This window comes from Oxyura jamaicensis, chromosome 1, assembly GCF_011077185.1.
Source record: "Oxyura jamaicensis isolate SHBP4307 breed ruddy duck chromosome 1, BPBGC_Ojam_1.0, whole genome shotgun sequence".
NCBI classification, from domain to species: Eukaryota; Metazoa; Chordata; class Aves; order Anseriformes; family Anatidae; genus Oxyura; species Oxyura jamaicensis.
Window position 1 is genome coordinate 121,489,221 of NC_048893.1, and position 23,189 is coordinate 121,512,409.

At 36.6% G+C, this 23,189-nt stretch overlaps 1 protein-coding gene across 3 annotated transcripts in view; it reads right to left on the bottom strand.

Moving 5' to 3' along the window:
• The window catches only part of POLA1 (DNA polymerase alpha 1, catalytic subunit), a 201,225-nt gene that overhangs the window by 107,482 nt on the left and 70,554 nt on the right, over positions 1-23,189 (bottom strand). For 2 of the 3 annotated variants that reach the window (XM_035329060.1, XM_035336749.1), the window contains exons 30-34: positions 22,109-22,241; positions 19,810-19,941; positions 16,193-16,367; positions 8,649-8,830; positions 6,768-6,899 (exon numbers count right to left, since the gene is read on the bottom strand). In XM_035329060.1, the coding sequence (XP_035184951.1) occupies positions 6,768-6,899; positions 8,649-8,830; positions 16,193-16,367; positions 19,810-19,941; positions 22,109-22,241 (754 nt within the window). Of the gene's footprint in view, positions 1-4,204; positions 4,496-6,767; positions 6,900-8,648; positions 8,831-16,192; positions 16,368-19,809; positions 19,942-22,108; positions 22,242-23,189 lie in introns of those variants that run through there. The other variant, XM_035344475.1, reaches the window with a different exon arrangement.

Sequence of the window (23,189 nt, forward strand, 5' to 3'; positions counted from 1 at the left end):
AGAACCGTGTCCAGTGAAAATGTGGTCTCTTCAGCTTCGTCTTTTAGCTTTGCTTCTCTGGAAAGATGCAAGATGCTTGGGCTCTGTAAGAATTGCCAATTAAGCATATATCAACCAGTATCACATATTCAAGATCAACAGACAATCCTTTCTGTTACCTCCCAGAAAGCTGGCTATAGTGCATTCTCTAGTAACAAAATTCATGTGTAATAATATAGACTTAATCTGTTCTTTGATTTGTTGTCCCAAGTTCATATAATGTATTAACTATATCAAAATTACACAATTACTGATGGTTTTAAGACTTAAAGCCTTAATTAATTTAGCTGGACTTCCATTTACTGTAATGTCTCTGATTTCAAACGAGTGGGACGTTTCTCCATCCAAAACTGCATACAAATTTAATTTAAAAGCAACAAAAATCTGAACAGATTGAAAACGGCTCTCTCTAAAACTACTGTCAAAAGGAGAAAGAACAACACTGATGTTTACAAGACCAGAGACTTGTCATGAATCTTCTTTTGATTCATGATTTCTTGTTAGGGTAGTCTCAGAAGAAGTGAATCCTAGAATCTATGTAGCATCCTAACATGTCTGTCAATCCAAGGTGTTTAAAGAAGGGCTTAATCTCTCGATCTTAAAGTAGTTTGCCCAGGCACTATTCGTAATGTAATTCTGACAGACCTCTCAATAGGCTACACGGATTCTCCCAGATTTTAAGTTCTGGGCTACAGAATCTCATAACAAGTATTGCTATTGGTAGACCAAAGCTACACTACTTTGCTTTCAGTTTAAAGCTAGAACACAGAGTTGCAACCATAACTCTGTATTACAGCACAAACAAGCTTTCTAAGTGCTACCCAAATTCATCGTTGTTTCTACTGGGGTGACAGATCAGTTCCAACAGAGTACCTTCAGAGACAGAGCTTTCTGTAATCCTTTGAAGACAGAAACATCTTGTTATTAGAGAAGTGATTCAATCACCTAGGTAAACATTACACACTTGGAGGCAATCATAACCATGACCATATTTACCTGTGGGCACATTTCCTGTAACGTGATCCTCACATTACTGCCATTTATAAGCCTAAACAGATAAATTATTGTGATAATGAACCCCTACATTCCTGTGATCTACCTACAGAGGAAATTACAAAGTTGGTTTTACTCTATTGAGACAGTCTGCATTTCTTAGAACCTCTTCCAAGCTGTGGCTAACCCGGGAAGCATTTTCTACAGTTAGCTGAGACATATATCTAGAATCATTAAGAGTCTTCTCTGGCAAGGTACGTGACTTCAGACTAAGCACTAGCAAACAGATACTACTCCTCGGCTCATGTTCACTCGTTTGCAGTGGCTGAAATTCTGAGTGCACGGAGCTGCACTCAGTTTCACTCAGCCATCAGAGAGATGGATGCATGTCCATCATGGCTAGTAAAATCCAATGAAGAGAGTTAAACCTTTTGTAAAGGCGTATCGATCATTACTTTGAAACACTTCACTAAAAATCATATTGATGCTGCAAGTCTAAAACAAACAATTCCTTTACAGGGCAGAAGTTGCAGTAATAGCGAATCAATCCCAGTTAATAGATGCCATGAGTGCCGTGACAAATAACTGCTTACTCATTCCCAAAATGCCCTATACGTGGTGACCAAAGGGTTATTTTTCTTTATTCGGTAGGTGTAAGCTATGTCAGCAAAGACAGATACATAATGTTTTCACTTAGGGACCGCTCTGTTCAATAATCAAGATATTTCCAACTTTCTCCTGGTTAACCAAAACATGATTCAACCTATGACCCATCTGTCAACCTCAACTGAGAAAAGAATCAGAAAATGTTATAGTAGAGGGGAAGAGAAAACTCCTGAGAATCTGGGGCCAGCTTCCCTTCTCTCTCTCGGGTCCCCAATAAACTGTGCATGGAATCACATTCATCTTTTATCGTTTGCTCCAACTGCTTTCCATTCTGCCTTGACTTGGAAGCTTTCAGTACCAAAAATAAATGTCTCTGTTTCTGTATGTATAAACTACAACGACAGCGATACAATTTCAAGCTTGGAAAAGGCTCAGAAATCCATTCACATACAAACAGGAAGAACTCCCAAAATAATCATTGGAGTTAATTGGACGGCAGCTTCTAGCTAGCTGATTGTGTCTACCACATCAATTGGTGTCACGATTCCTTCTGTTTTCTGGCTCTACATTCTCCTCAACACATGTCCATATACTCCTAGTACTATAAGCATAATAAAAATTAAAATGTTGTACTATTGCCGCTACTTAGCACTATTCCCTCACTCCAAAGGATCTTCTTACCCCAACCCACCCACCAAAAGAAGAAAAGCTTTCAATACATGACTGTTCAAGAGCATGATTACAAAAGTCATCACCATCATCTACAATCATATTTTCACCTGTTCATGTGGTGTACACCTGTGGGTTGTTGGCAATACACATGATTGCCGTGTGGGAGATTCCAGGTTCACAATGAGCCCTGTCATCTTTGTTCTCTTAAGCAAATATGCCATGCTATCCCCAAACCTGTGTGAATGCCATTGCCTCCTGCAATATTGTCCTGTTTATAAATCTTTTACTTTTTAAGTGCATAAAATACTAAAACAAAAACCAAAAACATACATACAAATAATCAAAATAGGAAAAAATACATATATAAACTAATAACTCAAAGACCTTGAAGAAGTGTACTAACATGCTTTTATATTGCGACCTAATGTGCAAGCAGTAGACCACCCCACCACAGGTAAGAAATGAGAAATTTTGAGGGCTATTGAACACTGAATTTTCGCAGCTGAACAGCAAAAAGTTATTTAGCAGTGTTCAATAGCCTTCAAACTCACTTCTGTCTGTGGGTTAGAGTGGTCCAGTAGAAAGACTGTAAAAATAGATACCATGCAATACAGGCTGGACTAAGATTTTCTTTTTCTTTTTCTTTTTTTTTTTTTAAGAAAACTTTTAAGGTTTGCATCATCTTATGCATTTTGAAAAACAAACTGATCTAAAGATGCTATACGCTTTAAACAGTACACAGGTTTTAGCCTACAACTATATCACTACTAATACCACAAATGTATATTTACAAACAAGATAAAAACTTGTAGCTTCAAGGACTCTGGCTTAAGAGCCTAACCAGTTCAGTACGGATTTTGATACTGCTCAAATGGTACATACAATATGTTGTTGTTTTTTTATTCAGTTCTTTTCACTTGGCAAAACTAACACCTCAACAAATGAATGATGTGGGATTCTTTTTTATGGATATGAATACTGATTTTTATAGAGTTTTTTAAAAGAGGATCTAAGAGTTGGTGTTTACCAAATACCAAAACAAATATTTGAATATTTCAGTGGGAAACATAAACCAGTTTGCATCACAATAATTAGATCATCTACTATAAATTAAATGCAGCTCTCAGGCACAGAAGTTGGTCACTTTTTCCATTTATGCTTGTGTATTTCAGCCTTCACCCATTCTCTAGCATGGATGTTTCATTGATGGCTGAGGGTAACACTTCAAAAATGAACTAGCTAAACAAACTTCCCAGCAGCACTTGACAGAGCTACACCTATTCTTCCCCATTTCCAAAGCAGTACAGAATTAATTACCAGTTCTATGGATCTATTGTAAGTATAATAGACTAAAGAGCTATCACAGACACATTTATTGTAAAAGCACAATCCCAAGAGTGTCTAGTAGAGGGCCAAAACGATTAACACAAATGCTTTGTCAGATCAAAGATAAAACCTGCACCGCCCAATTGAGGAATGAATTAGAACAGTGGGTTATCTTTCAAATTAACCAGGGCAGTTAGTGAGGAAAATTTCATGAAAGTGTAATTCTTAGCCTTTGTGAATCCACACAGCAGGCATTCTGCCAGCTGACAAGATGATGAAATTTTCATGCTTAAAAAAGCCCTCTTCATTTCCCAATTTAGATTAGCTAGCGTTTCTCTCTCTTTTCATCTATTTGCTCTTCTGAAGCAGAATTAAAAAAAAAACACACCACACAACAGAATCAATTTTTCATAGAATAATGCATTTCTGAAAAGAAGTAAAATCTTTGCCTGACATTTTTTAGATGTATTTACAATTAGGAATAACATTATTAAAATTGATATTGTTAATACTATTAAGAAATCCACTGATACTGGAGCAACGGTAGATAAGTTTTGGAAAGCAGATATAAAATATTTCAATGTTTAATGGGGAAAAATGATTGAAGGAACAAAAAATAGAGGCGAATAATTTACAAAAGCAATGAGATTTTAGCAGGCTTACAAAACTCAATTTGTGCACTTACATTTGCATCTTCTTGAAGGAAAGAAGTACATCACCATTATATTTATTAACCTCACACGCCAAAAAGGGAAAATAGATTTTCCACTTTTAGATTTCATGGCACTCCCCCCCCTAAATTTACACAGCTACATATGAAGGCATTTCAATAGACTAGGGGAAACAACACGCAACATTCCTAAACAGATAAAAGAAAAAAAAAAATATTCAAAGCTCACTGAAAATAGTAAGCTTAATCATTTCAGCGAGCTGTGGATCAGGCCAAAAAGCTCTTAATAAGGCCGACTATCTATAAAGCAGATCATTGTTTTAAGGGTTAAAAAAAAAATCATTTTTTCAGCTTATGATTTGTGTTATATGCCATTGGACCAACATACAAAAACAGTGATATCTAAAAAAATCAAAATTAATGGAGTGACACAGATACTATCTTTGTCTATTTAAGCAGATACTTCTGCACCTCTTAGATGCAAGAGGAGACGTAAGTATCTTAAAGCTTTGTCAAATGTTTCATTCAGATGGTACTTTGCCACACTACTTCTGTGTGTGTCTTTATAGTTTATAGGATTATATACATTAGTGCAAACACCCATTTGACAAGTTTCAACTCCAGCTGTTACACAGTCACTACAAGTACTTGATGAAAGGAATACACTAAAACTCAGAGCACCTGCTTTTCTAAGAGCTAACAGGACAAAAAGTTTTCTTGACCAACTCAGTGGAAAGTCCTTTTTTTTTTTTTTTAAAATGAGAATTGTGTACAATGTAATCTTGAATTTGCATTAAAATAATCTCACATTTTCAAAACCTGAATACATTCCACAGTTTAAAAGTAATTTTAAGCTTTATTATTATAGTTAACTAGGTTAAAAGCAATTTCTCAGCACTGAAAACATAACAAAATTTATAAAGCCTTCACTTACAAGGACAATTAAATTCCTTTTGGAAGACACTTCATTATCCTATATGCTATGTAATAAGATACATAATAGATTTTAATAGGACAAATCACAATATTCAAACATTTCAGAACTTGGTTCATAGCTCGGTCTTGCACAGAAAAAAATATCTAGAGAATGGAGTAAAATATTATGCCATTTTTCATTCTTATCAGAATCAATAGTTTTTCCTGTCCTTAAATGTATCTTCCTTCCTTTATCAAGTTTACTATTGCACATATTATGCACATTGTATCTAGCGCTTTATATGCCAAAGTTTATTTAGTACTTCGCATTGTGTATTATAATGTACTTACATTAACTTTAAAAAAGTTAATCAGAAGCAATAAAAAAGCAGTCTGTGTAAATGTATTACCGTGACACATTATATAATAACACACTTTATAATATAATGCATATAGTACTATCATTTGAATAAAAATTCTGCAGCCAGGTAGACCTTGCAATAAAGTAACTTGAGATTTGGCATTTGGGTAGCTTGTCCAAGTCACCTACCTTTACCTTCAACGCAAAGGATCAATCCTACCTTGTGAAATACTGCCTGAATTTAAATAGGCTATGTTTTGTGCTCCTTTTGACTCAAAGACCTTCATTCAAAGACATTTTTACGTTATGAATTGATCACGTCCAGAAAACAGATTAGAAAACATTTATGTACAATGCAACAGGAACTAATATAGAAAGAATAAAAAGCATGCTTAGTGTTAAACCATAATTAAACCTGAAAACTATTATGCTAATTTTCAGCACTGGAAGTGCCATCTGCAAAAATATTTTGTAATACCCAAGAAAACAAATCACAAATATCACAAATTACGTTAGCCTTTCATTAAAAGGCCAAATTTTCAAAAACAAACTTTGATATACTCAAAACTTATGAGCATCCAAAAGTTATGAGTTCCTTCAAAAATGATATCTGACCTGAGAGCTGTCAAAAAAGGCCCTACATTAGACAATCAAATAATAAAGACAGATAGCAGGAGGAGAAATTCTATGAAAATTTGACCAAACCGTTATCTGCCAAGTCAGCATATTACAGATGCAAAACATACATTCATATAATTTAAAAATCAATGTGTTTTTTTTCTAACCTGTAACCATTTTGGTCAGTGTGAAGATGGGAATTCCAAATATTACAATATTATTATTTTTTTTCCACAAAGCCATACAATAACCATCTGAAAATGTGGAAAACAGAGCTACTACATCTGCAGTAAAGCTGACAAATACAATTATATATGTATAAAAAAACTTATATACAACTGACTATCTTGACATGAGACTGAGCTATTTGGAAAACAAAACAACGCACCATTCTAAATTAGTATTTTAAGAATCACTAACTGATAGTTTCATTTTCATAAAGTTGGGGTTAGCTATTGCATGCTACTATTTTGTACAATACAAAAAAGGGTAATATGCCATTCACTAAATTTCAGGAACAACTTAGAAAACTAATTTGATATGGCAGAATATTTTCTGAATACTTACATTGTAGTATTTTCGGAGGTAGCGTCTAATATCCAAGAGTAATTTATTGTTCATTTGAACCACATGGTTGAAAGGAGGCTCTTCACATTCACTCTTACTGCATCTTTCCAAGCTGGGTTCAATAAATCGCCCCTGGAAACAGAAGTGTAAAACAACATACATCATGACAGCACATGATGGCAGCCGAAGTTATTACAGGAGCTTAAACATTAAACTTTCTTTAAAGAAAGAACAGTCTTAAAGTTTTTTTCAAGTAGTTTATTTTTTTCAAGTATATCTCTAACATCTAGGCCTTCTTCCTTTCCATCATAGTTGGCTACACCCATATAGAAACTTCTCCGATAGACCAACAGTTTTCCAATTTTCTTCTTAATGACAAGTCTTTTGGAGTTTATGCTTCCTCTACTACAAAATTAATCACTGAGTAAACACTGTGAGTAAAAAAAAAAACAAACCACAGCTTATGAACAAATCAGAGTTTTTGTTTTATCACGAACAACAAGGTTCTGCCCCAACCTACTGTTCAGATCACTGAAATCCATCTTAGGGACACCAATTACAAGATTATTAACTGTGCTGAAGAGACAAACCTTGTTAAACAAGAACAGGGTGACCATCTTTTATTTTCCCCTAAGTTCAAAGGACACCTTTTACAGTTTTACAGAATTTCATTTGCTTTACTTTTGAAAGTTTCTGAATGCCTGACATGAAAAATTCAGAACCTGGAAGCAATGTATGAACTGTTGAAATTGAATTTGGTTGAATTCTCATTAAAATAACAACAACCTGTTAGGTTGGGTGGTTGTAAAACTTTAACAAAGTTTTCTTTCCAATTAAGACTTAACAATTACGCTTTTCTGAACCATCTTGGCTAAACCCCCACTTCCAACACTAAATAATTCCACTAAATAATTGTTTATATGTTCTTTTGTTGTTTTGTTTTTAATGCTTTTGTTTTTTTTTTTTTAAGTTTGATATCCTCTTCTCTCCAGCTAGCCCATCTGCAAGTTGTCAAGCCTATGTGCAATTAACTATTTTATTTACAGCTGTAATGAACAAAAGTCAAGGATTTACAAAGCATTGCTCGATTTGCGTGTCATTTCGTCTTACTTGCTTCCAGAGATCGCTTTGTTTTGATTCAGAAATATTCAAAACATCTGCTGTTTGTCCAAATTAACTTAAAATAATTACTTTTAATTTAGATAAAAGATTTATTTGCTTTCATTTTCAAGGTTTTCACTACTCTGAAGTTCGCTAATTTGCCAATGACTAATACACGCATAATATCGCTGCAGAGTTAAACACTTGGCCCTATTTCAAGTTGTGATCCAAGGTCCCAGATACATTTTTGGCAGAACTTCTCAACAAGAATGCACCCCTATGACTTTTTATGTTCAATATACAAAGACAGAAGGAAAGATAACAGAAAAACCTTACTGGTAAGGAAGGAAGTGGAATGTAAGAAGATAAACACAAATTTCAAAAACACTTTGTTCCAATTAATATGATTTAGGTTAAGAAATTACAATTGCTACAGGAAAGTTTCATTAAATAGAGCACTGGACGTTACTCAGGTGTTAAGATAAGGCTGCCTTAAAAAGTTACAGTTCACAATCATTCATGAATGTGGGCAAACAGATTAATGAAGCCAGCTTATCTCACATGTTCTCCTAGACTACACTGTTCCTGGCTGAGATGCAAAAATGGGAAAAATATTTCTGCGCTGTCCTGTCAGCATATTTCTGTTCCAAAGCTATAAACAGCAGTGCTTATACAATACGGTATCTTCTCCTACATCATGTGAATCCTATCTGAAAAGCCCATTCCTCTACAGCTATTTTACTCCCTTGCCAATGAAGAGAAATAAAACAGAAAACTAACCGAACAGTCAAATACATTGTCATAAATATTCTCTGTTCCACATTTGAGGCAGCAAAACTTGAATCTTTCACAGTCTCTATATTTCTCCTCATCAGTGAGCTGAGCTGGGCCACCAACCAAGGCATCATTCTCCTCATCTTTATGGTAATGTTGATGGACTCTGAATTGGGAGGGATCCAGTCCTATTAATAAGAAACAAAAATTTCAAAAGACTAAGAGGTCAACCATGCTAGTAGGCTCATTTTTCATATGCTCGGTGAAGCAGATTCAAAAGAAAGTTGCAAAATGTAAATTCAGAAGCTGAAAATCTGTCCTTAGCAAAAAATCCTCTATAAATATAAATACATTTTACAATTTTTAGCCACAAAACATGAAGAAATCTTCTTACTTATCTTCTTACGCAAGATTGCTTTATAAATAAAACAAGCACGTTGCATTATCATGGGAGTATGCAACAGAACATTTTGTTTCTGAGGAAACCACTCCTAGCGGATGGCTTTATTGTTATTTTCTTCTAAAGTTACGTTGAAAATATTTCAATAAAAATGTGCATCGTTATTAAGAAACAGTCTTTAAATCAAAATGGCACCATTAAAACTGAAAACAGAGAATAAAAACCCTATTAAAGAAACACGGGTGCACTGCTATTACCAACTCCTTCAAGTCCGTATACAACTGCCAACTCTGATTTCAATGCAGTGGTCGATTTCATTTTGGCTCAGTGGTTAACAGCATGTAGGTTTCAATCTAATGCAGTGGTTAAAATTCAGCAGCAGCATTTAAAACGGCAGCACTGGAGACAAAATGCTTTATTTCTGATTGCCAGAACTCAAGATTTTAAACAAATAAATACACAAAAGAGATCCTAAAAATACTGATTCAACCACAAATAAGTAAATAAGCAAGCAAGCACGAAGTTCACTGCCCTAGGAATAAAACTGCCAAAGTAAACTTAATAAAAATCCTCATTTTTTTGTCATCCTTTGTCACGTTCAACCTGTTAGAAGTCCATTTATTCTACCCATTGCTTTTTCTGTTGTTGCTGCTGTTCTTTATCTCTAGCAAATAGCACAAGCTAGAAAAAAATCATTTCATGACAATGTAAAAGAAAATGTTTAGAAAACTATGGCTTACTTTAGTAATAAGAAAAGATCAAAGAGAAGTCCTTTAAAAATATTTTTAAGAAGGACTAATTAAGCCAAGTAAAATATTACCTTGTATCTTTCCATATCGTGTGTAAAATTCAGTAACAAATGTAATAATTACCATTGAAAAAAGCACAAAAGATTACAAATAGAAAGTGAAGCTAGATTTTACATTCCTTCTTAAGCGTACCATGCAGTACAGGAGGACTTAAAAAGAAAACGTATGGGAACAATCTTCAGTTACTCTAGATAAATATTACTGCACACATATAGCAGTTGTCTTACACAAGCAGATGCAGATTGTCTTCACATAAAAGGTTTGATATCTGACTATTATCACTATTCTGAGCTTCTACTTTACAACTGTAAGACAAATTCAAGGACAAGCAAATTCCAATGTGAAAAAAAGCTTAATTGGTTCTTGATAAAGCAGAATTTTCACTAAGATTTAATCTTCCTAATTTCAGTTTTATCAAAAGAAACAAATGGCAGTGCATAAGGGTAACAGTTTATCTCAAAGAGGTTCTTAAACTTTTAACACAGTTCCCTGCTATTTATTAAGAGAAGGAGGAAAGAAATAAAAAAAACATTGCTAATATCATATTTTACACTTTAACACACATGGCACCCCCCAAAGAAAATTAGAGTTAGGTTGTTTTTTTTTTAAGAAATAAGTTTCTTATTTTGGGGAAAAAAAGAGTTGGCAATATATTTGCTGTTTTAGAAAACAAGGAGAATGCTCTGCAACAAACGTGCAGTAGTAGATAAAAGTTTCAGAAAGGGGACAAGTTTAGCATTAAGATTTTGCAAAACAGAAAAGATCAAAAATCAACTGAAGCATACAGTAGGTTGAATCTAAGATAGTAATGGTGGCTATAAATAAAAATGCACAGATTATTGTGAGCTCAGGACTGGAATGAAAAAAGATCGTTGCAACTTTCTGATACAGATGATATTAACATTCAGCTAGAAATCTATCTTTGGTAGTTTCCCCAAAAGCAGCAGTAGAGCAAAATAGTGCACTAAATTTAAGATAAATTTTGCTCTTCAGTCAACTGCACTTTTCCAATATTCAGTCAAAAATGGTAAGAGCCAATAAGCACACAGACTTTTGGATAATCTAAAAATGAAATATATATATATATATATATATATTCATTGAAGAATCTGAAAAGCACCTCTCTCTGAACTTTCTTAGCTGTTTTGGCTGGAGAGAAAAAACAGAAAAAAAATATTGTGATGATCCCAGTATAGATTTATTTTTCAGTGTGTAAACAGCCCCTGTGAAATCAAAGGGACTGCAAACCAGGCTTTTAAACATCATGCCTACATTAATTATCTTGTGGAACCGGGACCTATTTTTTCTATTATCTCCTTTCAGGAATGGTTAGTTGGTTCGATTAATCCATTTCAGCACACCAACTTGTCTCCTCTGGGACCAGGTCATACTGGGCATATTACAATATTTGGTAAGCAAAAAAGGGATTATCCAATTAATGGGATTTTTAAAATTATTTTTATTTATTTTTATTTTAAATAGTTAGAAAAAGAAGGCCCAGTGAACTTCTTTGAACTCTTCTCATCTTCAATGACATCAAGAAAAATCAGAAGGAGTTTGTCTTACTCTGAGAATTTATCTAAATGTACCTATGCCCAGGTAAGCTTTCCAGTCTGTCAAAAAAAAAAAAAAAAAAAGAAAAAAAGAAATGCAAAGTTGCACGCATGACAAAGGAAAGGAACGCAACGCTAAATCTCACAGATCAACACGGAGTGACAGAAGTAAATAATAAGGGAAAGTTCCAGAACTTGTTCCGGAATTACGGAACGGAATTGTTAAAACATTTTTGGCAAGCAAAAAGGTCATTGAGGAAACTGAAACGCCAAGTATATTTTACTAGGCACAATATTTTCAAAACAAAAATTCCTGCAGATCGTTCCCCAGATTTTCCAGAGGCTATTATTGCCATTTCTGCTCTCCCCCAAGCGAACAGAAGCGACAAACACGAGAAGCACCGGAGCCGCCAAGTTTCGGCTTTCAGGGAAACATTTGGGAAGACGTTATCGCGTTCCCCCGCGGATTTTTCTCGTCTGTGGGACCAGCCCGGGGTGTTTCTGTCCGTTTGGTGCGCGCTACCCCCAGGCGCAGCACCTCAGGGGCCGGCCCGCGGCAGCAGGCAGGCCGCGGCCCCCCGAGCGGCGGGCGGCGCACAGAGGGCTGGTGCTGCCACCTAGAGCCCCGGCCGCGCACTTGTGGCGCCCCCAGCACGGCCGGGCCCGACGGCTGCGGGTTACAGCCTGGCGGCCGGCAGGTTTTCACGTCAGAAAAGCGGGCTTGGGGTTTTTCGCTGCTTCTCGCGAGGGAGAGGCTCCTGCCGGGCAGGGGCGGCCCGCTTCCCAAAGAGGATTTGTCCCAGGGCTGGCTCCTGTTGCAGTGACCCTGGGGACAGCTCGGCAGTAACCCCTGAGCGTGCAGGTACCCATGCCAACGCCGAGCCGGGCTCCTGCTGCCGTTTCAGGCAGAGGTGAGCCCAGGCCAGCCCAGTAGTTTGTTTTATTGAGAAATAGGAGCAATGAAACCCAAGCAGCATAGAGAACAGACCCTGCGTGCATGCCCCTCTCCATGGCGAGGCCCTTCTCCTCTCCCCTCCCCTACCACCTCATGTCTCTGCCCTGAGCACGGCGGCTAGGGGACTGGGGCACGTCTGCTGCTCCTCGAACCATGCGTACAACACACTTCAGCAAGCCTGAGTTTCTAAGTATGGCTAAAGCACTGCAAAGAAAAGAAAGAAGCCAAGCCACAAACAACAAAATTCATCAGCTCTGGAGCTTTTTACTCTATTGGCATAGGTTTTTGAGGTTACTTGAATCTTCATTCCCACCCTTCTGTTCTCACATCAACACCTAATATTAGAAAACCAAGGAAAAATAGGGAAGCTTCCCCGGTTCTTGCTTGTCACAAGGTGAGCACAGCCAGTCCTACCAGGAGGGGCACTCTGGGTACTGCTAACCATGACAGGCACCTACTAAATAACTCCCTAGGAAAAGGGAAAAAAAAAAAATCATACCTTTAGGGCAGACAGGGGGAATCATATAAGGAGGAGTTAACTTGCAGACACTGGGAGGAAGGAGGAACTGGTGTTGGGAGGTACATGATGACAAGCCTCAGCAGGACCCAAGAACAACTCCCCCCAAAATCAGATAACCTTCCTGAGAAATGCCCCAATGTCAAGCACCTTACAGGGCGCCGATGCGCACTTCTGTTTGTAAAGCAGCAGCAGCACGTCTCTTTCAGATAACCATAGTCTAGGACTGACTCTGCTTCCATAACGTTTAGATGCTTTTAATGACAGAGAAACAATACAGGATTTTTCTTTAACACCAGGAATAATGCCTACATAACAACAAAGTTTATTTTAAACTTGCAAAGAAAAGTGTTCTGCCAATCAAGTTCTTTTTGATTAAAATCTATGGTCACCTTCAAAATGATCTAAGCCAGATCTCCAAGCATTGAAGATCAGATTTATTGACTGAAATCATCAGATTGCACATTCTACTTAGTTTCAAAAACCCTGACAACCCTCATCTTGTCACTGCATTTCCCTGAGAACTTTAAGAAAAAGAGGGAATGCAGGAGTATGCTCAGGAGGTTCTCATTTTTAGAAACAATGAATTTCCATCTCTTAAGGCTAGGCAGACCTCCTACAATGTCCGAAAACAAAAGGCAGTTTTCAGCTTGATTCCATAGTGAATAAATGTGATATTTAAAGAGTTCTCTGCAATTTTTAGGTGTGGTTATTTGCTTTTGTTCTTCAGTGTCTAAAATAGCTTAGTTAAAATAACTTTGAGCACAGACAGAACAAAGAACTTTTCATCATTTTGCTATAAGCCAAGTCTCCCTAAGCAGAGCTCAATTTTATCTACTTGGACTAACACGGTGAAATGTCAATTAAATATTCATGTTATAAGGAGATCCTGTTAAATTTGAAGCCAAGACCTTTTTGCTACAACCATTCTCCCTATACAGACCCATCCTTTACATAACACGATAAATCAGATCAGAGGAGGACACACAATGAGAATGCGTACGAGTTTCAGCCCACAGATATGACACCTAGATATCCCTCCAGAACAGTAGCTTTCTTCTTTCAAATAGAAAAGTATGCTGTTTTGCAAAAAGATGAGGAAAACAAGAATTTGGCTGTGCAACATAATGAACATGCTATACAAAAAAGCCCAACTTAACAAAGAACAATAACACATTTGCTGCTAAGCTGGGCTCTAATATCTTGTACACCTGAAATCATTTTCATTTTCTTTGAAACAAACACACTTGACTATCCTTACAGTATTGTTTAAAAACCTCTAAGATAAATTGTTACAAGTAAGTTGAAGTTATGTGCAATTCTGATTAAGTGCTGTATATAAATACATAAGTAGAAGGATAGTTTTGAAAAAGACTAGACTTTAATCCCAAACTCAATTTAAGTACTGCCAAGAAAACAAAGATGAAGATGATACTGGTAATATATATTATCATATATAATTATGACACCATAATTATATGATAACATAAGGAGATAATATTGTATTCCCATATAATATATTTTTATTATTATTTTAAAATTGCTTTTTTATCTCCATCTTGATGCTATCAAGTGGCATACAGCTCTTAAAACCTGGGCACTTAATTTAGGTGCCTAAAGGGAGATAATACTATAAATCTAACTTGTTGTGAATAAAGTCTGAATTTGAGCCTAACTTTGGAGGACCAACAACCTTTGCTCCACAAATACTAAGCCTTTTTTTAAAAAACAAACAAACAAACAAAAAACTAAAAGTGCAAGCTTGCCTCGTATTTTAAAATTTTAACCCTAAGTAAAATCCTTTTCAGTTTGGCCACATAGTCCACTCTGACATCAAGGGAAATTTGTATACCAAGGCCCTACCACATAAACAGCATGATTTGTGTGTGCAAAGTAGGACTGTCACCTCCTCAAAGGACCAGAGCTGTTGGGGATATGCTGCAACACCCCATGCCTCCAAGATGCACTCCCGCAGCCAAACAACCACATCTGTGTTCATTGTGCCCACACTCCCAAAGTTGTTTGTCTGATTTTACAGACAACTTAGAAATGGAGACGGAAAAAGCTGCACATTATACAGATTGCCCTGGGATATTAAGACCTTTTAAGGATGAAGCTACAGAGGTACCTTGTCCCAGGTGAACAGTCCTGACAACACATCGCCTGCTACATTTTTAAGTGGCCGGTTCTTGGACCTTGGCCGTCTCCTGAATACGTAATGCTGGGGACCAAACTCTTCTTTTGTGCACAACTTCAGAATGCTTGAAGCGATCTCTGCAGGTCTGAACTTCCTACAGACATGGCATCAAACAGGAGATGATTAAACTGACACAGGGCAAGTTCTCTTAAGAAAGTTTTCCCGTGATAGAGGACAATCTTGTCAAGAACTCATCAACCAGAAAGATTAACAGCTTTTTCCACATCCTAGAGTTAAGAGTTTCAAAAACCAAGCTAGGTGTGAGCTATACAGATCACAAAATTTCTGTTTACCTAGGAGACCATGCCTGTTGGTGATTCATTTTTGGGAGGAAACAATACAGAAAAGATTACACACAAATCATTATATTTTCAGAGAAAGATGCATGTAAGAATGGTTTAATTTTTCAACACCCATACTTCCTTCTAGAGATGGAGAAGGCAATCAGAATTGGGCAGAAAAATATCTAATTACTTTATCATCCTCTTAAAAGGAAAACCAGCTCTAACAAGGGCAATTCCCTGTTGCTCACTGGAATAAAAACTCGTGATTCTATGGGTCACTAGTATTACGCACATTTTTATAGCGCTTTTTTTGGCTGCTTGCCTGCCCCATATGGAGAAATGAAGACTGTTAGTAAGGTTTTGTGTTTCTGTTACCCAGTAGGTCAATTCTAGCAAAAAAAAAAAAATCTACACTTACAGAATACTAAAAAAAACTGTATCCTTTTGTTATAATTACAACTGGTTTCTCTAAAGAGTGCTAGAGAGCACATACTCCAGAACCATTTCTGTAGCTCAGGAAAATCTCAGAGAGGTGCAATAGTACTGTCACCAAACACTATCAGTACTGTCACATGAACTAGAGATTTTTGCAACTCTGAAGAGGATTATGAGATCAAGTTCATGTTAATGAGTACCTCCTGAAAAATGTTATTCTGCAGTAGTCACACAAGTTATACTTACAATCCAAACTGCTTTCTATAGACTACCTAACACATGCTATCATTTACTGTACAAAGACTGATTTTTCGGAAGCATTTCTGTTATGAAACATACATTTAAACTTCTCACTAAGTCTCTCGTAATTCTGTAAATAAACTGAATTTAGAATACTTACCTAACCACGTTGCAATAAGAACAGAGTCAATTCCCTCTATAGGCTCACATATTCTAGCAACTACTGGATGTATTTGCTGTGACAAGTAGTATTGAGTATCAACAGTAAGATTGTCTTGCTTTTGCAACTGTTCTGGAGCATATGCTCGCTGGCTAGCACTGAGATTTGATCCATCCTAGGACAGGAGACAGAAATAAAAAGGTATGAAAAAAGTAACATCCACATTCAGCCTATACAAAGGGTTATGCTTCAAATATTATTTATTATTTTAATACAAAATTGTTACACAATCACTCCTTTGGTTGATTTATTATGCATCCGATACAAATCCAACAGTAGTAAAAAAAAAAATACACTGCTGATGCTGGCATCAACTGGCAAGTTCAAGAATGTAAATCCAGCTTGTATTATTGCAGCCTACACGTGCAAATCAGTAAGAGTAGACAGAGTAAACAGTCCCATCTGTCAATTCTGAAATGCACAATGAAAACACATTGTAACCATCAGCCCAGTTAAAAATATGCAGAGGGCATGCATTTTGGATTCACTTTGTACTAAACTAGCATTATCATTTTGCACAACAAGCAAATTCCAAGTCCTGGATATTGAAACTATTTCTCTTTTGCTATGAAATTTATATGCTTTGATTCTATAAAGAAACAAACAGAATGAATGGTGAGAGAACGGACCACCATTTAATGGCATGAAAATAAATGACAGAAGCAATAGTATCCAACTGAAAGAGTAAAAAATACTGAAAGAAAAGTATGGCGACACCTCAAGCCAAAAGAGGAACGCCACTCAGAGGCTTAGAGTATACATAAAATTCTTCTCCAACTCAAAACAGAAAGATGAGATAAAAATAAATAAATTTGGGAAGGTGATTAAATTGTAACCAGTGTTCGCAGAGGAATTAAGTATCAACTCTAAAACCATTGTACTCTTCAGTAGAATGCAACTTATTACCAGTCCACCGCTACACTAGGAAACTGTACTTTTAATGGGTGTTTAAATCCTACAGCAGAACTTACAGTAGGATTTTAACAAGTATTCAGTAATAGCAGTAAACCTTGGAGGGGTGGGGGAAGAAGACCAGAATGTATTATTATTTTTTTTTTTTTTTTGCTAAGTATACAGTCCTCTTGCCTTTTTTACAGCCAAATAAAACTTAGCATTAACACGACACCTTCCTTTTGCAGATAAGGCAAGATAGCGGCTTCTATAAGGTCAGCAACCATGGACTGAAAATCCATCACTAAAAAAGACAGACTGCAAGCCATTGGTCCCTCCTACTCCTTTCAGACAACTCGTATTCAGAACAAAATTAATTTAGGACTATTCAGCTCATCCAGCTGCTTTGCTAAAATAATTGTAATGCAATTCCTTCAGCTCTCTTCTTTCAACAAGTACATTCTTCTCCTGCATTGTGTCATTGCTCAGCCGTACCCGGGGCCCAGCTCTCATAAGTCTTGGCAGCTTCTTCATACCAGGATAAGAACTCTCAATTAAGTAAAAAACAATATGTTTCAGTTTTTAATGATAAAGGAGATGAAATAGGGATCCACTGTAGCATTCACAAGCCCGTCAATTTTGCATAAGAGATCCCTTGGCTCATTTAATCCAACTCAGTTTTTATATTTTTAAGCAAATCCAAACTAGAGTATGTTTTCATGAAATAACAATCCCCAAGTCACTCATGTCAGTACCTACCTACTAAGAGGTCCACGTTCCATAAACATGTTTAAATACCTAAAAGACAATGATATCAAGCATCCAAAAATCAAGCAGTGGAGTTTTTAGAACATCCACAACCCTGAAGCATCCCTCTGCTGTGTAACAGCAGGTAACGTGGTGACATACATTCCACACGTGTCACCTCTGTTTCTTAATGTTTCCTTAGCACACACAGTAGACAGCGCTGCCTAAGGAAGATCGCTAATTACTTCTAGTCTTCAGCAGCAGAACTTAGCCTGCCTCCTTTTAAATGGGTACAGACACAGCGAAGTATTTTCAGGCCAGGTTACTTCAGAAGGAAGCGCTAATAAATATTAAGCAGATGGTCAAACACATGGTATGATGACTAAGAACAGTGTACTGGTATTAAATGAAACTAAAAGGCTTACTGGATTTTATTGTAACAACTGTATTTCCCAGGAGAATCAGAATTTACCAGCAGTCAGAGAAGATGACAAGGAAAGAAAGCTGACTCACTCAAGCTTCATTTAGTAGAAAGCAGCCTCAAGTAATTCCACAACGCTTCCCTACAGACCTTAATCGGGTGAACTTACCAGCAGAGGGAAAGAAACTGCCTGTTATAGGAGCTGAAAAATACTGATGACAATAAAAAACCTCCAACTAAAAAGCAAATCCAAAGTGTTCTCCAACTAGTTCTACAGGACTCTGAACACGTTTCATCAACAGAGGGTAGAAACTTATGAGTTTTATACCCGTGGAGGTTATATTTTGCTCCAGTTCCTGCTCAAGATCATAGTAACAAGAACGCTGTGGAGAAACAGCTGGAAAGGCACAGTTAAGTCAACAAGAACAGGAGGGGAATGGGTTAAGAGCTTCTATGCTTCACATAGAAGGGTGCCGTAATCCCTTCCCACTTGCATGTGGAAAGGAGCGTGGCACATTCCTCCCACTGAACTCCACACCCAAACACACTTATGCCATGTTCGTAATGGCATTTTTGAACACCTTCCAGCAGCTTAGCTTCAGAGTAAAGGAATGTGACTAAATGTTAGACTTGGACTCATTGAAGAGTCACAGTATGTGCGATGCAGTATATACATATATTTACGGAGTTTCTTCTAGTATTTTTGGGATTGGAAGGAGCTGGTGATTCAATTCTGTTCTGATCCAATTTCCAACATATTCACAGAAGAAAAAAGCTAAGGTTATCATGTTGAATCAGCAAAATGAATGGCTAGTATGGGGTTGTAGCCAAAAATAATTCCCAGATGTATGAACAGAATAATTTAATACAATTTGCAAAGCGGTATTAAATGTATATTTGACACTGATACACTATCACATAGTGCATCTCCCTGTCCCAAAAGAAAGCCCCACAAAAATTGTCAACAGCCCAGAGAAAAAGGAAAATGTGTCTTAGTGCAAGATGATGTCATCTTAGGAAGTTGTAAAAGCATTCACGTGATAAACACCTGAAAACAGAAGGCTCCTCGAATTCCCCAGTCTAACCAACAGTCACTGAATCTGGCACCGCATCTATGAACTGGACAGACACAGGCTGAGACTGGAATGACAATATTTAATTGCCACCACCAAAGAGCTTTCCAAAAACGACAGGTTCTTTGCCACCAGAACTTTTTTCTCCTTAAAACAAAGGTTGGATGCATCCTTTAAAATTAATTAGTAATAATTAAAAAAAAATTGGGGAAATCTTAAGCCATTATATGGAAACGGCCAGATGAGCTGATCACGTCTTTTTTTCCTGACCCTATAAAACCAAATTTATCATAGGAAACTGTTTTAAACTACAATGTAATCTCACTACAAACAAGGAAACATTAAAACATTTTGCAGGAGTTGGTTTTCCTTGTCATCTCTCAAAACAGTATCTAGCATTCAGCTATAAATAAAGACATTTTTACCTGACAAACGATATATGACACTGTATCTCCTGCCTTCACCTTTCGGCCTCCTTGAGAGTTTATCCACATGGCAACATGCACATGTGGTAAGCTTTTTTTGTCAGGATAATCCTGTGGATCTTTTGTCAAGGCCTAAAAGATCAAAGGAGAAAACAGAGACGTAACTGTGAGAAAAGTATTTTACTTCAGTGACGGACAACTCAGAACTTTAAGAGACAAGACTACATGGTAGCTATCGTCATCTACCTACTAGTCACTTGTACATTAGCTACATGAAAAAAAAGATATAACAGATATAATGCATTCATTTTCAATTGGAAGTAATTGAAGTTGAAAACATTACACAAAATAGAAAAACAGAGCCAGAACTTTCCCCTTAGCCCTGCAGTAGTTCAGGTCATAAAGCAGATCTGACTATCAAGCAGCTAAGCTCTGCATCAGAAGACTGTATTTAAACATTTCCATGCATCTCATACTACTGAGATTTAACTCAGTAAACTGTATTGCTATATTTAAATATTTATTGTTATCCCAATTCTTAAAAAACAATTTACACATTTGACTAACTAGGGAAATACATAGATTATCTCCAAAGTAGTAAAATAGGAAAATTCTGCATTTGAAGTGAAAAGTATTCCATTGGTATTATTGGGACACTAAGTACTGTGACAATATTTGCAGTAAGAACAGTGTGTAAGAAATGGATGACAAAATTTTTACGTAAACCATAAAAACCACTGTTTTCTGTAACAGTCAGATGACAACCTGAAAATGTTTCTTAACTGATTTATTAACACAGTCTTCCAAAACAGGTGACCAGCTGGCAAAAGAAAGACACTTTGGGTGAAGTAAATTTGGGATATATGTTTCACCAGAACCATGAGAGTAGCATATAATATCCAATTTATTAACCAAACACCCCTGGCAAGCGGGAGAATTTTGAAGACCAAAATACAGGTTTCACTGAGGATTCATAAAAATAAACCAAGAAATAACACTTTTTGCTAAAAATCCTGTAGATAGAGCAGAGTATTTCGCTTCTTGCTGTAGCAAAGTCTTGAATGAGATCTCTAAGTGAATATTAGCTTCCTTCTATGGAGTTTTAAGGGGAAACAAACTGACAACAGTATGCTTTTATATGGGTTTCCTATAAAACAGAACACTTGGTTCTTTTCTTTTCATGGCTTTCTTCAGTTTAAGTATTTTCAACCAGAAATACAAAATAACAATTTGGGAGAAAACTTCTGAAACACAAGCTTTCCCGTAATTCTCAAAGTCCAGAACAAGCGGGTAGGAGAACAGGATGGGACAAGACACAAAATTATTATTCTGAGAGAACAAGACCAGCTTACAGCTCAACAAGGTGTTTTTACATATATTGTAGGATCTCTGCAGTATGTTCTTTGCTATTTGTAATCTCACAGAACAGGATACCAATCCTAGGGACTTTCAGAACAGAAATTATTCAGTAATTCTGTTTTCTCATTGGGAGTATGTAGTCAAGCTTATGCATAAAACAATAAACACTGAGCTGACAGCCAAGATGAAACATCAGTGAAAAAGAGCAGTATAAATGCAACAAAAATAAATAAAAATACTGTTTAAAATAGAGAGGGTTTCTAAATATATATTAAAAAAAAAAAAAAACACACAACAAGCAGCTAAGGAGAATGAGCGCAGGAAAAAACAAAAATTGTCAGACAGCAGCAGGCTTCAGATTGCTTGAAAAGATGCCCCCCAGAGGAAACAACAATTAATAAGTTTTTATTTTGTGATAAAGAAGTTTAATCTGTTACACAAGAGGTCCATGTGGCAACTATGTACTAAAAGAAGTCTATGCCCTTTGCGCATACGGACAGGTTGGAAAAGAGCTCTAAGACCAAGATCAACCGTCAACGTAGCACTGCAAAGCCTACCACTAAACCATGTCTTTAAGCACCGTTTCTACACATCCTTTGCACCTCCAGATGGTGACTCATCTACTTCCCTGGGCAGCCTGTTCCAATGCTTCACAACTCATTCAGTGAAGTATTTTTTCCTAATATCCAATCTAAACCTCCCCTGGCACAACTTGAGGCCATTTCCTATTGTCCTATCAAGACTTGTGATCACATCTTCAGTCTACTGAGCTCCAATGGATGAAAATGAAAAAGATTCACATCGGAATTATTTGTGAGTATCCAAATTGTTAACACGTCTGTTATTTCACAGCATCATAAGGATTAAAAACATCTTTATCAGAAGTCATTAGCAGGAACAGTAAGGCTTCCTGAGACACAAGTGCTGAAACTTCATTTACCTTGTTTATCTCATACTGATTTACTGGGATCCGGCCATTCATCACATTTTCTCCAATTTCTATAAGCCGCCTTTGAATGTTTTCCACAATTGTGTCTCGGGGCTGATCAGAAAGAATCTGACCAATTACGTAGCTGCAAAAACAGTTCAGAAATTAAGAAAAGCTTAAAACACACAAAGCCATTAGCACAAACACATTCCTCCCTTCCCATGGGCTACCTCTACAGGTTAAGGAAACTGAGGATGAAGTCTGATCCAAAATTTATAGAAATTTGCCTGGATATATACTTTCTGTTGTGTTTTATTTTATTTATTCATTTATTTTACTAAGCAAATTACTGTAAATAGTTCTAATGTTAAACGGTGGTTTGGAATCGCTGACTCCAACTAGATTCCATTTTCTGTTCCATTTTGCTTTGCCATTTATTATTGCACAGCAGGTATCTGAAATGGGAGGACTGAGGAGAAGAGAGAAGAGAACACACAAAGTTAAAGTAAGCAAAGTCTTGCCTATTTCTGTAAAATGTGGCTGGGAAGATCTGCCAGCTGCAGAAGAGTTAGTCACTAAAGAACACTCTCAAACATTTGTATAGCTTTAATTACTAATACATTCCTAACTTGGAAAATTTTGCTTCTATTATGATGCGTCTTTTCTTAGAAAATGCAAGTCTTAAGAACAGTAAGCAAGTGTGTGGAGTATTTTTACAAATGTAAAAAAGTATTCATTTTTAGATGCGTTTGGACCACAATTTAAGTTTTCAAGAGGCAGCATGCAATGTAAGTTGAGTCAGTCCCTTGATGACCATCTCTCCATCCACTCCGGGTTTTTTTCCCTACATTGTTTAAAGTATTATCTCCACTGAAGTTGAGCACAAAAACGTCCTGTGCAATAATTCCTAAGTCATTAATCCACTATCTATCATAATGTAGCATCAGAAGAGTTTTGTGCAAAAAGTGGAAGAGAATCAGTCTTATAGAAAGCTATCTTCTCTCTTGCACCCTTGGGACTGCTTTCTTAGAGGATGCTGAGACAGTCGACCACCAGTTTCTTTTGCCGTGTTTGAAAAAAATCTGAACCTATG